Source organism: Mastomys coucha, unplaced genomic scaffold (genome assembly GCF_008632895.1).
Source record: "Mastomys coucha isolate ucsf_1 unplaced genomic scaffold, UCSF_Mcou_1 pScaffold12, whole genome shotgun sequence".
NCBI classification, from domain to species: domain Eukaryota; kingdom Metazoa; phylum Chordata; class Mammalia; order Rodentia; family Muridae; genus Mastomys; species Mastomys coucha.
Genome location: NW_022196894.1, coordinates 36,271,876 through 36,288,652, shown reverse-complemented (window position 1 = coordinate 36,288,652; position 16,777 = coordinate 36,271,876). Strand labels below are relative to the sequence as shown.

General features: G+C 43.2%; 1 protein-coding gene across 1 annotated transcript; it reads right to left on the bottom strand.

Annotated features, from left to right (window-relative positions):
* Window positions 1-5,463: 5,463 nt before the first annotated feature.
* Window positions 5,464-11,308, bottom strand: LOC116085896 (cytochrome c oxidase copper chaperone). The gene is made up of 3 exons (XM_031363856.1): window positions 11,094-11,308; window positions 8,776-8,864; window positions 5,464-5,573 (listed from the first exon to the last, which is right to left on the bottom strand). Exons 1-2 carry the CDS (start codon window positions 11,198-11,200, stop codon window positions 8,780-8,782), a joined length of 192 nt encoding a protein of 63 aa, XP_031219716.1. The 5' UTR covers window positions 11,201-11,308; the 3' UTR covers window positions 5,464-5,573; window positions 8,776-8,779.
* Between the last annotated feature and the right edge of the window lie 5,469 nt (window positions 11,309-16,777).

Sequence of the window (16,777 nt, the reverse complement as noted above, 5' to 3'; positions counted from 1 at the left end):
TCTTGCCATACTGAAGGAAGACATTTTAAAATTTTATTGGAATCGATTGCTCTGTAGATGGCTTCATACTTCCCTGTCTCTGGAGAGAGGTACAGAAAGGGCTGGGGCATTTGGAGAACAAAACACCACAAGACTCTCAAAGCAGGCTTTGGGTGTCGGATGCCTTTCTAGAATTTTCTTTGGATTTATTTACTTATTGATTGATGGATTGATTGATTGCTTTGGTGTCACTTCAGCCCAGGCTCACCTGGAACTGACTAGGCAGTCCAGGCTGTCCTGGAATTCTTGGGAATCCTCCTTCCTGGCCTCCCAAGTGCTGGGGTTACAGGTGTGACTGTGACATCATGTCACAGTCAGTGGAGAGTGGGGATTTCCATAGGCCTCTTTTTTGTCAGCTGCCTGGTTCCCAACCAACTTGCCAACTTTAGCTAGCAGCAGCTGTTTGTGCTTCAGGCAACGGGGCTCCCTGCTGGGGTTGGAGTCCCTGCCAGCTGTCCATGGGCAGGCACAGGGATAGGCTCTGAGATAGAATTTCAAAGCAGGTCAGCAGGACCGCCCATAGGCTTGGCCCTGACCCTTTAAAGAGACAGACGGCTCAACAAACCCCAGCTCCATTCTCCACTGTCCCTATCCATCCACCTGAGATGAACTGAGCAGGGAGGACTAACATTTACCAGACAGCTACCATTTCCTAATATTAACAAGATAACATATTATTCTATCATCTGATTTTTTGACCGGGTCTTACTGTATGCTCCCCACCCCTTTTTAAATGGAAGAAAAATGCTTAGCATAGCTAAGGAACTTGTTTAAATTCAGAGTTAATATGTGAGTGGTGATTAAAGCCCGGTCAGTGTGAGTCTAACTGTAATTTTCCACTACACTGTTCTACCAGGTGTTTGGGCATTGCTAAGCACCTACATACGTGCATCATAACAGAGGCCCTAACTATGTTGTGGGTGTCATCAGTGTGAGATTGATGTCCATAGATCAGCAGACTACAATAACAGGAAATTATGTCTTTTTATTTAAAAAGCCAGTTGACAGAGATAAGAGAATAAATATATTGTGTTAAGACAGTAATGTCCTTATGAGGAAACCCATGGACATGAAAGCGTACACACAGTGGAAAAAAAAAAAACAGAAGTAACACCATTTGATAATTCAAGTCAGTAAGCATTTATTTAGACAAGCTGTGAGGTAGTAACAAAAGATAAAGATGAAATTGAAAAAAAAAAAAACAATCTCCTCCAGGGAAGTTTTTAATCTAGAGGGGAAGACTAACCTGAAAACCCCCAGAAATCTCATAAAAGATGACTACAGGGTCAAAGGAAAATCTCTGATGGGGATGCTCAGAAGGAGAAAAATAAGAAAAAAAGCAGAGGAGGGAGGGTGATTTAAGGAAGTCTAAAATCTGCTCAGGTGCTCTCCAGCTGGGCATGGCAAGAATGGGGTATAGATGTGTGGGCAAGCCTGGAAAAGAGGGTATGCACATTGATAACAAGATAGCCTGTGATCTTCCATACAACTGTGTATCAATGTAACAACTTGTCACCATGTAACTCCATAGTCAGGAGACCACATGCCTAAGGATGAGAAGGTCAAAGATAAAGGGTAGCAGTTTAGGTTGCTCAAAGTCTGACTTGGCCATAGTCACAGATGTGACCTTCTGTCTTCTGACTCCAGGCTGTAGTGAGCTACACATTTGTGCTGCTTATGGCTCCGGAATTGGCTGTCCTGCTTCTTGGAGCTGAATATGCCCTGACTCAGATCCTCTACAGCAGTGGTTCTCCACCTTCCTAACACGGTGACCCTTTGCAAGGACACCTCATGCTGTGGTGACCCCACCAGCATAAACTTATTTTGTTGCTACTTCCTAACTGTAATTTTGCTACACACAATTGTGTTGTGAATCACAATGGAAATATCTGTGTTTTCTGATGGTCTTGGGTGATCCTCATGAATGGGATCATTTGACCCCTGAAAGGTTCGGTACCCATAGGTGGGGAACTGCTGCTCTGCAGGCTCTTCTTCAGGAAACAGCTTCCTGAACTCAAGCTGACTGTCAGATTCTACAAAACAGGACACCGATTTCTCATCCTCTACCCAGTTTTCTCTTTGACGTGTGAGTCTACACTAGGCGGAACTGATCTTATGCACTCAATGTGACCATTCAGGATGGTTAGGGTGAGATGGAGCACTAGTTTCTTACTCAATATTCATTTACCCCTTCCATCTGTAAAACAGAATTCCAGTTTTGTCCAAAGATCTGACAAGACACGGAAGCAGTAGGCCCTGCTCAAACCACTTCTTAGCCTTAGGGGTACCATTGACAACCATTGTATTTGTAAAAATACACATAGCAGTATTGCTCAGTCATATTGAAAAGGGGGACTTGAAGACTCCACGCCTGGGGAAAGGTTTCTGCCTCTTCTATCTGTCTTAAACAAGAAAGTACACACTTGGTTTCACTGGTCTTAGAAGAAAAACTCTTATGACAATCTACCTGCTGGATGGCACCAGGTACTAAGTACAACTGCTGGTAGAGTTGCTTCAACTCTGGACTCTCACAATTATGCTCATTTTCCTTGATGGGGGTTTTTCTATGCTTGCCATTGAACTCACTAAACCTGACAAAAGATGAAACTACTATGAGTTTTACCTTTTTACATTTTTTTTTTAGATTTATTTATTTTATGTATATGAATACACTGTAGCTATACAGATGGTTGTGAGCCACCATGTGGTTGCTGGGATTTGAACTCAAGACCTTCGGAAGAACAGTCAGTGCTCTTAACTGCTGAGCCATCTCTCCAGCTCCCTTTTTACATTGTTTTAAAAGACAATCTCACTGTAGCACTGGGCACTGGCTGGCTTGGAATTCACTATACAGAACAGGCTAGCTTTGAACTTATAGAGACCCATTTGTCTCTGCCCCCTGAGTGCTAGGATTTAAGCAATGTGCCTTCTTAGAGGTGGGATGTGGTCTGGCTGGAACTTGCATAGGTCTTGTACATGCCGTCAGTCTGAGTTCATATGTGCATTGGCTCTGCCATGTCTGGAAAACTGGACTGTTATCTGCCAGGAGAGGGCAAGTCAGTATTCTTCAATGGAGTGAAGAATATATCAACCACACTCTAGAGTAGGCAGGCCTCATGGTCAGGAATAGTTGGCCAACACAAATCACACTCTATGCTTTGTGTGTGTTTTTTTGTTTTGTTTTGAGAGAGAGAGAGAGAAAGATAGAGATAGATAGATAGATAGATAGATAGATAGAGAGAGAGAGAGAGAGAGAACAGGAAAGTGAGTGAGGATAAGAGAGGAGTTGGGGAGGAAAAAGGTATGATCAAAACATATCATATGGAAAAAAATTTTAAGGTGTGTGCCATTACACTCAGGTGGTTTGTGTGTGTGTGTGTGTGTGTGTGTGTGTGTGTGTGTGTATTCCTTCATGTGGATGCACATAGAGACTAGAGGTCAATAGTGTATCGCTTTCCCCTTAATTTTTTGAGACTGGGCCTCTCAGTGAGCCTGGAGCTCAGACTGGTTAGTCTGGCTGGTTAGCAAACTAGAGCTCTGGAGAGCTGCCTGTCTCACACCTGGCTTTTTTTTTTTCCTTTTTTTTTTTTTGGATTTTTGAGACAGGGTTTCTCTGTGTAGCCCCGGCTGTCCTGGAACTCACTCTGTAGACCAGGCTGGTCTGGAACTCAGAAATCTGTCTGCCTCTGCCTCCCAAGTGCTGGGATTAAAGGCGTGCACCACCACCGCCCAGCTACACACCTGGCTTTTATATGGGGCTGGAGATGGAACTCAAATCCTCCTGTTTGTGAATCAGGCACTTAATCAATGAGCCATGTCCCAGCACTTACGTTTTTAGAAGCTAAATAAAGAACTTGTGGGCAGAGTTACATATGAACTCTTGTGGGAAGCACCCTGATACCCATTACAATAGCAAACATTCAGATTTCAATTTCTGATTATACTTATGTGCTCATCAGATCAGAAGCTCCTTATGAGCAGAGTGCTCATCTTCAGATCTCTGGACACTATGCACACCAAAGTTCAAACTTTGGTGTCCTCTTACTCAGTATGTCTCTGCCTGGAGGGCAGGCTGTATATATAAGGTATGCTGGTAAACTGTCATGTGTTGTTTGAGAAGCTACAGCCCCAGCATGACTAGTCAGTTTCTAACATCAATCTAGCCACCAGCCTGGAACAGGTTCTTAAACGCAGGTAGCTATCTTGGCCCTAGGCACCACACTGTCTTTAGTTTACCTTATCATATAACTGGCCACGCACTAAGTAACTACGCCAAATAGTTGGGATCTTCCAGGCCAGACAACTTTACTTAAGAGTTAGAGAGTGAGGAGCTGGGCGGTGGTGGCGTACGCATTTAATCCCAGCACTTGGGAGGCAGAGGCAGGTGGATTTCTGAGTTCGAGGCCAGCCTGGTCTACAGAGTAAGTTCCAGGACAGCCAGGGCTACTCAGAGAAACCCTGTCTCGAAAAAACAAAAACAAAAACAAAAAGAAAAAAAAAGAGAGAGTGAGGAAAGGAAGGAAGAGGAAGAGAGGAAAGATAGAGAAGGATAAAGGAGAGAGAACAAAAGCAATCCCCTCAAACTTGCAGCCCCCTGCCTCTGACTCCTGTGTGCTGGGATTACAGGCATGGTCCCACAACTGGCCAATGAGCCTTGACTGAGATGGTATGGCTGTGACATTATTTTGAACAGGTAAAAGATGTTCATTTCAACTTCTAGATACCTAAGCTTGGAGATTTTACTGGTTAAGAGAAGGATCTGCTTTCTCCTAACAATAACTATTCAATTTCCCGTGATGTCACAATAATGAGGGTCCCTCAGTTGCAAGACATCACGGAGCTTGCCACGGGAGACTCAACTCACCCCTGCTGTGCCTCAACCAAAGACTCACTACTATGAGTTCCGCCTTGGAGGATTCCAGAGGAAGCTTCACCTGCAGGCAGACATGTATACAGCCTGAGGACATCTGTTGTTGACCTCCTCCCCCACTGTAGACTGCGCCTCCAGCCACTCCCCTGAGCTGAGACCTGCGGGATGTCCTGAGTCTCCACCTTCAGCTCAGCAGCCAGCTTCCCTTGGACTTCCCCCTTGACTTTGTTTGGACTCTTCCTGACTCCTCCCGAATTCTTCATGTTATTCAAATGTCGTTGTAACCTAGAGATTCAGTTATGCTCTCTTGTATATAAATGCTGAACCCCAAAGTAAAGACGAGCCTTGATTGGAAACCCTCAACTTGGCTCCGTGTCCTTTTGTTCTCGAACTCTGTGTTTCAGGTCTCCGTTCTCCCTTCGGTTCTGTGGGACAGTTTCATAAAGTCATGGCACAAGAGTTGCTACTATACTCACTAGAAGAGAAAGGAAACTGAACCAAAATTGATGTGGGCATGTGAAGAACAGAGAAAGAAACACAATGAAGACGATTCATCACGTTTTCTTTCCTTCTGTTTTTTAATAAATTATAAATGCTTTATCCACTTCCAAAATATTTAATCTTCTTCATTCTTCAGGGATTACTCATTCACAAAGTAGGCCACCTACAGAAGAGATTTGATTTTAGAAAGTCAGAGTTCAGACATCAAACTGGACCTAGGACCATCAGAAATAAATCCTTCACTGAAATATTAAGTAATTGTTCTAAACCAGCCACAACTCCAGCTCAGCTTAACTGACGACTCCCCTGAAACTGCTGGTTGCAATGACGTTTAGGAGCTTTTGGTGAGGTACTGTGTCTTTCCAGACATTTCAGAAAGATGGCTGGAAGCCTCTGCGCTTTCAAGAACTGGTCTCACTCTGTGTTAAACGTAGAAGGAAGGTCAGTTCAGTGCACTTGTTCCTGCGGGAAGCTCCTCCTTGACCCCAGGGCAAATGACAGCCACAGTGAAGACCCAGAGGGAGAGCAGCTACTGGCCCAGTGCTGCTAGCCCAGCCTCAGCGTGCCAGGCTTCTCGCCATGACACCCCACCCTAGTCCCTATGCAAGGAGATGGAGAAGAACACTGAATAGATAACGGTCACTCAGGCAGCCAACTCTTAAGACTAACTCAAGAACTTCCTAAACCTGTTCCCTCTGTTTGATTTAGATAGGAAAAGAGCCTTGCCAAGACACAGACACCTAAGCCCCCCCCCCGCCTTTTCTTTTCTAAAAAGATTGAAGGAAAAAACAATATACTTCAGCAAAGGTATGGGCAGGAAACAGAAGCAGAACTGGAGCTAACCCAGTTCCCAGAGCCTGCAGCACCTGTACTTCTTAGGCACTGCATGCATCAGAGGAGCTAGATGTGAAGGACACAGACTCCGGTTCTTCTCTGGGTGAAGTATGCCTGCTGAGTGGGACTATCTTTTGCATTCTGGCACTTTATAAGGTCTTAATAGGTGTTTTGTCTTGTTTTTAGGTTTGAGCATTAGAAATGGCCCCCTTCATGCATTATCTTGAGATACTTTTGTAAATAATCTATGTATCAAAGCGGCTCACTTAAACATCCAAATAAATGAACAAAAACTAGCATAACCATTACTTTATATTGATTTGAGCAGATTTCCCATGTTTCTTACAAGTAGGAGGAACCACTCACTTCCTGATAGTTCCAGGTTAGGTGGTAAACTTGTTGTCTACTTTCTCTGTCAGTAAGAAAAAGTTATGACTGAAAAAACTGTTTAGACTCACTACCATGATACTTTTCCTTTTTAGTTTCGAGTCTCTGCCTTTGCTACCATTAAATCCTCAGAGTTTTATATTGCGCATATTCACTATTGTTTCCTTAGTGCTGGCAGATTTATGTTAAGGACCTAAAAATCATCTAGGAGCTTGAGTTGGCCCGTTTGAGGCAGGGCTTGCGAATTCTGGGATGTGTTGCTTAGGTGTTTCTGAAGCACAGAGAACACTGTTATACAGAGTATGAGAAAAGAACACTTATGCCACCTCTGTGAGCCAGTTCCAATTAAGATCTATTTTACTTGGGAATAATGTCAACATCTATGAAGGGTTTTGAATTAAGGAACTTTTATGACCACTGCTGGAGGAGTCTGTGGAGCGGTTTTTCTCTGACGAGGCTTTCAGAGAACAAGGTCCAGCAGTCTGTCAAGCTCACCTCAGAGCAGTGCAGGGAGCTGTGCGGGAGTTTACTACAGTCAGAGGCTTGGCTTTTGAGGTATACGCTCCCATGCATTCCAGCAGATCTTTTCATGAGGATTCATTATGAGTTTTAGGATTGAAGATTAAGGTGTTGTGCAATCCTAAAAAGGAGTATGCGGGTGATAAAATATCACTAAGTGTTCAGAGTAACAAAGTGCCTCTGGTTTGGAGAATATAAATAATTTAATGCCACCACTACCCTTCACTGTGCCTCCAATTACCCTTGAGGCTCTAGACAAAGCTTAACACAACTGACTAGAGAGAGCTAGACTGTGAAGCAAGCCATGCACGGATGCTGAGCCTTTAAATAGTCTTCTCCTCCAGGCAGACTTATCAGGTAGGGTGAGCTCCTTATCTCCTTCCTGTACTTTAAACACAACAACTGGTCATGCATGACATTCCAGAGCGAGGTGAAGGAGAAAGAAACCAGCTCGCTACTACTATGAAACTGGCATATGGTCTTGGTATCTCTCAACCGTCACTAAGTTAGGAGGTGACAGTTGAGATGTGGACCTGCGAACAGCACGAACAGGGTGCTTGCCTGGAGGCTGAGGTTCCAGTTCTCATCCTGCTGAGCCATCCCGGAATCCTGCCGTACTGAGTTCCCAGTCATTCACTCATCCATTTAATAAACAGTACCCTAGTCAGCACCTACTGTGTGCCAGGCAATGGTCTAGGTGCTGGGACATGCTGGCAGTGAAACCAGGTGCTTCCCAGAGCTTACAGCCCAGCCAGAGGGAAGCGAGGACAACTGTTGTAAGAAGAGGCTCAGTATGTATGGGATGACTACAAAAACAAGAGAAGCCACTAGCCACATTTGCCTACTAATCTTCTTATAAATTAAGAATTCAATTCCCCAGCCTCACTATGCCCAATTCAAGTGCTTAGTAGTCATATACATTGCTAGTGGCTGCCATACTGGAGAATGTGGTCACTGAACACCTGGGAAGGCCTACTTACTGGATACGGCTGGAACAGTGACAGGGAAGGGAACTACTTTACACGGGGCACTAAGGAAAACCTCTCTAACAAGACTTTAGAACAACATCTGCAAAGGAGTGTACTAGTGAGCACCTGAGGCAAGAGATTCCAACCAAAAGTCATGGACTGTGGTCTTGTTACACACAGCCCTCTTGGCATTGATAATTAGATTCAAAGTTCTTCAGAAACTGGTCTAAGGTGTTAGTTTTCTTAGAACAATGCCTGGTTTAACACAAAGCTCCTGTTTTCACTGGAAAAAAGTAATACTTTCTTGCTGCCCCATATTAGAAACAAAGAGTATCTTCCACTTAGTTCCTTTACCTTGGAAAACAGTATATCTGAACTCTCAGCAGCCATACTTGGCTGCCTCCCCCTGACTGTAATGTAACTCTAAAGTCTCTTGTGAAACCAGTTCTCAAAAGTTTCATACTGTCTCAGATTTACTGGGTGCCTCAAATTGTTGGCACCAAACGGTTACAAGCCCATTCTAGAAACTGGAAAGTTATTTTTAAGCTGCTACTTAAACATGCTAGATTAGCCAGGCAAGCTGCGGTTTGGAGAACGCTGCCTCCTAGCTAACTCTGCAAGGTAACGCTCAGACTTGTAGCAATGCAGCTCACTCACCATGTCATATCTTAAATCCCAGCGCTCTCATGCACTCCTTGTGGGCCTCAATGAGATGTCCGCAGTGCTCTTCGCCTTTCTCAATGATGCTATAAAATAAGATGCACTCATTACCTAATAGATAGACGACAAGCACATTCGTGGAGAATCTGTGGCAGGGAGTGAGACAGTGCATATGCAGAATGTAGCTGGAGTTACAAACGATACTCTACTATACCAAACAGCTCTGCTCATTTGCTCTCTGTATTTGCTCCTAAGATGGTTCTGTTCCCACAAAGGCGTTCCACAGAACTAAGGTTTTGAAGTTTGTTTTTGTTGTTGTTTGGGGGAGGTTCTAATTAGATGAAATAATTATGTGTAGCAAATGATGCCAGCCAGGCAGTGGTGGCACATGCCTTTAATCTCAGCCCTTGGGAGGCAAAGGCAGGTAGATTTCTGAGTTCAAGGCCGGCCTGGTCTACAGAGTGAGTTCCAGAACAGCCAGGGCTATACAGAGAAATCCTACCTTGAAAAACTTAAATAAATAAATAAATAAATAAATAAATAAATATTGATGCCTCTAGTCTATACCCAAGGAATAATAAATATTTCTTTATAATGAAATAAAGTGAATATTTACATCAAACGATGAGGAAAGAGTTTAACTTATGGGCCTACTATCACACAGGAATCAACTTCCTGTTTCTCCTTACATTCAAACCCCTAAGCCTACTTTTAATTGTTAAACACTCAACAACATAAACATCAAAAAAGATCTGGTAGCCATTAGCCCCCAAGATGAATCATTCTTTGGATGGTTAGGGAACTTCGATGAGTAATCACAAGAGCCAGAATGTGCTGACAAGTGCCGGTAATCATGTTTGGGAAGTTAAGGCACGAGGCTCCTGGTAGGCCAGCTTGGGCTACATGTCAAGACCCTGTCTCAAAAAGAGTAGGGAATAGGTTCTCCTATTAAATTCTAACCAGCAGATGAGAAGCCTGGGTGGGACCGTGGGTTCCACATAACAGCTAGCTTTCACTCACCACTTACACTTGCTGCCAAACCTTACAGAAATGCTGGACTCATTCAACACACACGTGAGGCAGGCTTGTTAAGTACCTTGCATAAGGACACCAAGTTGGAGAACGAGGATTCAAAGCCTGCCTGTAGGTCTAAGCTCTGAATCTTGAGCCACACACTTCCCAGAGTCTCCTTAAGCAGGTACTATCATTTCAGGCACCTTGGTATTAGACTGATCTTTAAATTCTCCATTTACAGTATGACTTGAAAAGTAGTGATAATAAAATAACTGGGGTACACTCTTATTACTTTACTATACCAACAAATACTTTCTGTTTTGTGTATGTTTTTTTGAGACATGATCTCCCTCTAATGCTCCAGCTAGACTTAGAAAACTGTTTCAGTCTCCCCAGTAATGAGATTACACCATGAGCACCCATATTTGTTTCTATGATTATTTTTCTATTTTGATGGGAGAAAAAAAGATGGAGATCATATTCATACCGAGGACTCCAGTATCTGCTCCAGAATTGAGGCTACATAAAAGTGAGGAGACCATACAAAACCTTTTGTGACTTGATGATAAAGTAGATAAACATTAACATCACATATTCTGTAGACAGGCTGACTTCTTAGTTTGTTTTTATTTTATGTGTATAGGTGTTTTGCCTGCACGTATGCCTGTGCACCATGTGTCTGCAGTGCCCGCAAAAGCTAGAAGAGGGTGCCGGATTCTTCTGGGGCTGGAATTACAGAAGATTGTTAACCATCGTGTGGGTGCTGGGAATTGAAACGAGGCCCTCTGGAAGGTCAACCAGGGCTTTTATCCACTGAACCATACATCTCCAGCCCCAGACAGGTTGACTTTTAACTTCTTGGGAAGGGTATACTATCAGAAATGTATCCTGTCTTCTACTACTCACATGTTTTGGCAAAAAATAAAAATACAAATAAAAATTACTAAAGATTACCTGAAAAATTTACACCTTGGTCTCAGTAAATCTATCATAGCTGGTGGTATAGTATTGGATGGTAACAAGTCTCCATATATCTTAAATGCCTCTAACTCAAGGTGCATCTTTATACACTTCTATTTATCTGGGTCTTATACCTAAGAAGCCTAAAAGGCATGAAGGACGAGAATCTTGGGGTCAATCCAACCTCTTGCTCTCTCCGTTGACCCCTAACTGAGACTGAGGTGAAGAACAGGGAGCAGAGAGGACAGCGAAACTATCGGTCCCTGCAATTCCAGAGTCCCAGAGAGCAGAGTGGAGCGGAGCTGCTAAAGCCGGGCTTCCCTCCCGGGCTGCGCACTGACCAGGCATCTCGCGCCTTCTTGGTCTCCGGGCAGGCACAGCAGGGCTTCAGAGGCTTCTTCTCCTGAGCCTCGGGCGGGGCAGGGATAGCGGCCGCCAATCCAGGCATCTTTCCAGGCGAAAGCAATTACGAGCGCACACGCGCAAAGCTCCTAAGTTCCGACCAACCTGAGCCGTCTGTATCCACTTCCGCAGTCAAGCGAAAGAGGACAGGAAGTCCCGCCTCTCCGGACGGAAGTGAGCCTAAGAAGAGCGTGCGCAGAAGAAGCGCTAAGAAGCCTTACTCCAAGGGCGTGGCTTCAGCGCAGGAGCAAAGGTTAAAAGGTCACCCAGAATGGTTTTGTTTTGTTTTTTGTTTTTGAGGTTGTAATTTAATTGCATCATTTTCCCTTTCCTTTCTATAAACCCTTACATATACATACTCATTCCCCACTATCCTTCAAACTCATGGGCTTTCCCTCCCTAATTGTTACTGCATGCATATATGTATATGTCAATGTATCTGATGGCAAAGAAACTTTTTAAAAATTAATTAGTTTATTTATTATATGTAAGTACACTGTAGCTGTCTTCAGACACTCCAGAAGAGGGCATCAGATCTTGTTAAGGACGGTTGTGAGCCACCATGTGGTTTGAACTGGGATTTGAACTCAGGACCTTCGGAAGAGCAGTCAGTGTTCTTAACTGCTGAGCCATCTCTCCAGCCCGAAAAAGTAACTTCCATTTAAAACCAGTCACCTGTATTTACTGGTGCTACTGAATTTTTGTGTAGAGTCAATGAACAAAGAAGGAAAAGGAGGGAACTGGTGAAAGACCCCTGGGGGAGACCCCCACTCAAATCTCGGGAGGACGTACACCCAAGGAATCACGAGAGACCACATCTTGATGTAATTACAAGAGGTATATTTTGATTTCAGGACGCCCTGGTTCAGCACCACACCTATCTCACGCAGGAGATAGGTGAGCCGACCACGAGGCTTGAAAGTTAGAGGTTTTTATAGGAAAAAAGGGTCTGAGGGAACAAAGGGATCAGTGTGGTCATACATGATTGGCTAGTTCAAATATTAACTATTACGTACAGAACAGAGTGGAAAATTCCTAAGGTTGGTGTTAATCTGAGTCAACAGAGCATCTGACCTTAAACCATATCTGAGAGGACCAGATGGTCCATTACTTAGTGTTTGCCAGACATGTCCTTGTAGGCCTGGGCCCTGGACATGTCCTCGTTTGCCTGGACATGTTTTCCTCTATGTTTATAGTTTTATGTCTTCTTGACCTGCCAGCTCTTATGATATCTAACAACTTGTTTGCTCTTTCCCAGGCCTATGTGGCCAGTTTGTGATGGATTCTTAGGCCCATAATTTTTCTTCCTAGTCAGCACAGGTTTAAAGCTTTAATTTCTCCTTACACTGGTAAATGTAAGGATTGTGAGGACTGAGTTTGTTACAAATTGTAGGCCAGAAGAAGGAGAAGGAGAAGGAGAAGGAGAAAAACTGGAACTTTTTTTGCAACTGATAAGTTTTCCTCACATTTTTCCCTTTGTGAAGGAATGTTCCTGGCCTGAACCACACTTTACTCTGAACTTCCTGGAAGACTGATCAACTGATTAGAACTTTAGAGATTTAGTGAGGGTGGAAAGTTGCGAGATTATAGCCAAGTAGTCTTGGAGCAGCTTTAGTCCCCACTTAGTGGTCATTTGTTGCCCCCTTCTGTATGTGATCTAACATCTTTGTGAGCATTAGGTAAATCCTGTGGAATGTATGAGCAGACCCCTCCCCACTCCCCTACCCCCACCCCCATTCCCATCAACTAAAAGGCTGAGAAGATCAATGCCATCTGAGGCTATGGCTGAGATTTTCTTACCTTCCTGTGGCCTGTCTACCTAATGTTTTTACCACTGTATATAGGAAGTATCTTGATTTATGATTTTGTTTCTTCACTATAAAACTACATGGGAGTATCATATCACCATATTGGAATGTGGAATTTAGGGTAGTGTGAAACTGTTCCCAGACCATAATCACCCATCTTTGTTCCCAGAATAAATTGCCTCTTATCTCGTGTGTGTGTGTGTGTGTGTGTGTGTGTGTGTGTGTGTGTGTGTGTGTGTATTACTGATTACAACAGCCTCCTCAGGGAAAGAAATCTCCTGTTCCTGGCTTCCTTTAACCAGATGTTTCTGAGACTGTAATAAACCCTTGGCTGTCTCTTGAGCACCATGACCTACAATAGCTGCTTCTTTGAGGTAAAATAGCCTGCTCATGAACAAAATAAAGAGCAATCTGGGAAGGATGAAACAAACACATTCCAACACTTGGGATGCCAAAGCAGGAAGAAACACAGTTCAAGGCCAGCCTGATTCTCAGAGCAAGGTCCAGTCTAAAACACAAACAAAAGGTCTCCTTTACAAGGGGAAACATTTTCTAATTTGTACTCATCAACTTAACGCTTATTTTAAGATGGTCTAACTAACTTATACATGTGGTTACTTTTTCCTTTTACCTCTGATTAATGAGTAAGCATTAAACTTCACTTTTTTTCTCAGCCCACGTGCTTATAGACTGAGATGGTTCACTTTATATTAAGTGAAAATTGAGAATACAAAACATATGCAATTATTATTTCCCATTTATCCAAGAAAAACATTAATAAGCTATTTCCCTAGAGAAGAGCTATAGTTAGATATTAAATTGAAGGGCCTGAGAGATAGCTTCGTGGGTAAAGACACTAGTCACCAAGCCTGGTGACCTGAGTTCAATCCCAGGACTCAGATGGTTGCAATAAACAGCTCCACATATGTACTGTCTTGTACACACACACACACACACACACACACACACATACTCACACACACACACACACACACGCATACCCCCCAAATCTTTAAAACTTGAATGGAGGTAACATATAGAGAGTAAAAAAAGGAAGGAGTAATAATATATTTAATACCTTGAATATCCAGCTGTTGCTCCTTAATTTTTATTTTAACTAGCAAATTTTACTCTTTTTACCTCTGAGACTTTTGTGGCTAAGGTTACTAAATTAACAGGTAACAAGCTTGAAATAATGACTTGAGTAGAGTTTGATGGTACCAAATCACAGTTCTGTGAGTGGGATCTAACTTACTACCACAACTAGGGAATTACTTTTTACCATTTGTTTGTTTGTTTTTTGTTTTTTGTTTTTTCAAGACAGGGTTTCTCTGTGTAGCCCTGGCTGTCCTGGAACTCACTCTGGAGACCAGACTGGCCTCAAACTCAGAAATCTGCCTGCCTCTGCCTCCCAAGTGCTGGGATTAAAGGCGTGCGCCACCACTGCCTGGAGCTTTTTACCATTCTTCGGTGATACAGGTATGTAGTCCTGTGCCTACTGTGCCTACGTTTGGTGACTTCACCAAGGATGGGTGGGTGGTGGCTACTCATACAGAAGAGGTGATACCACATGTTTTGAGAGAATTACAAGGCTTTAATAGTTAGCTTCTGTCCTGCTTACAGAACATAGTATTTGCATGTCTGCCTCTGAATTTAAAAAAGGGAAAAAAAGCTTTCCAATTCCCTTGGGGAAATATATATATATATATATATATATATATATATATATATCTGTGATATATATATATATATATATATATATATATATATATATATATATATATCCGTGATGGGATTTGGACCCCTATAAGAAGAGATTAGTTACTGTCTCTCTCAATGATCCCCTATGAGAACAGAACAGAATAAGAAGGCAGCCATCTGCCAGTCATGAAGCCCTCTAGCCCTTACCAAGAGCAAGATTGGCCTGCACCTTCCTTATGTTAGGCATTCCATATCCATTGTGTGAAGTGAGTATTGGTTGTTTAGGCCATATGCACAGCCAGATGGCAGCAAACATTTGTTACCTGGTAGTTTCCATAGGTCAGGAGTCTTGACATAGCTTAAGAGTTTTACCAGATTGCAATTAACACTGGTAGCTGTTGTTGATTTATCTGAGGTTCTAGTGGTGATGCCTGTGTTCTTAATCTCACTCCAGTTATCGGAAGAATTCTGTTTCCTGCTGTTGTACTGGTAAGGGCTTGGCTAATTATCCGTGGGAGACCTCCCCAGCTCCTAGAGACCATCTGCAAATTTCTTGCAATGTGGGGATTCCCTAACATGGCCACTTGTTTCCTTAAAATCACCTATGAAGAGAGAGCAAAAATAGGTATTAAAGTCTCTGTAAAAGAATCAGTCCTGGGGCTGGCGAGATGGCTCAGCAGGTAAGAGCACTGACTGCTCTTCCGAAGATCCTGAGTTCAATTCCCAGCAACCACATGGTGGCTCACACCCATCTGTAGTGAGATCTGATGCCCTCTTCTGGTGCGTCTGAAGACAGCTACAGTGAATTATGCCAGCCGGAGCGAGCGAGGCCTGGAGCAAGCAGGGCTGGCAGAAGTCCTGAGTCCAATTCCCAGCAGCCACACACATGATGGCTCACGGTCATCTGTACAGCTACAGTGTACTCATACACATAAAATAAATAAAATAAACCTTTAAAAAAAAAAAAGAATCAGTCCTATGGCCACTTACTTTCTACCATGGTTTGCAGAGTCTTTTGGCTAACACAGGTCCTAATACTGAAGGAATTAATATCATATCAGACTCTGAGGCATGTTCCACTCAAACCTATGGACAGTGATGAAGCCATCCCAGTCTCAACTTGCCTACAACACTGCATTTTAAAAAAATATTTGATTAGTATTGTGTGATGGGGGTGATGGTAGGTGGATGTCCGGGGACAACTTTGTGGAGTCAAGTCGGTTCCCTCCTTCTGGGAATCAGAATTGAAATCTCAGGCTTGCATTGTCTTTTGTGGCAGGCGCGTTTACCTCCTGTAGTGGCTATTCCTGGTTGTCAACTTGACTATATCTGAAATGAACTACAATCCAGAATTAGAAGGCTCACCTGGCCCCAATCCTCTCAGCTGCCTGAAGAAAAAGAAGAAAGCTCAGGATACAAAGTCCCCTGCTTCAGAAAAGAAAAGGAAAAGGAAGCAGATTTGGAACAGATCCAGCCAGAAAGAGCCTTCTGAGCCGCACGGTGCGGAAGGATGATGGCGCTGTGGGTGCTCTGGAAGACAAGACAGCATGGAAACTATCTTCCTTGGCAAACTGTGAAAATGTTTATACCAGAGGACTAACTTATTTTTGTAAACTAATACTGGCACGTACACTTTTGCCAAAACTAAAGAATGGTTGGGTTTGTTGGTCTTCAGGTGCTTGCTGAGGGGGAAGGAAATACAGAATGGGTAGTAGAGGAAGGTGGTTATAAATACCAGCTAAGGCCGCGTAATCAGTTGCAGAAACGAGGATTATAAAGTAATATGAAAGCTTCTGTCTTATTTTGTTAAGAATACATGTTTCTTTCTTTCAACTTCTTTAACATCAATTGGTACCAGCATAGTGGGGTATTCCTGTGACAACCTGACCATGTTTTGGGGAGGATTATGGAAGGACTTTGGAACTTTGAGCTAGAAGAGCCACTGATTGTTAAGAACTCTGTGAGATGTTCTGTAGGAGCTTGGAAACAGTGTAGAAGATGGAGATGTGACTTGTGAAATTTCAGAGGGAAGATTAAAGACTCTTGTCAGGGTCATGTTGTTTTGATTGTGAAGATTCTGTGGTTCTGGTTAGCTGGGGCTGAAGTATCAGCTG

What these genes read in the sequence shown, in the direction of transcription:
- LOC116085896 (XM_031363856.1), bottom strand. Translation starts at nt 11,200, where the DNA reads ATGCCTGGATTGGCGGCCGCTATCCCTGCCCCGCCCGAGGCTCAGGAG. An exon ending in AAGAAGGCGCGAGATGCCTG is followed by an intron (nt 8,865 to 11,093) that starts GTCAGTGCGCAG and finishes CTTATTTTATAG; the next exon opens with CATCATTGAGAAAGGCGAAG.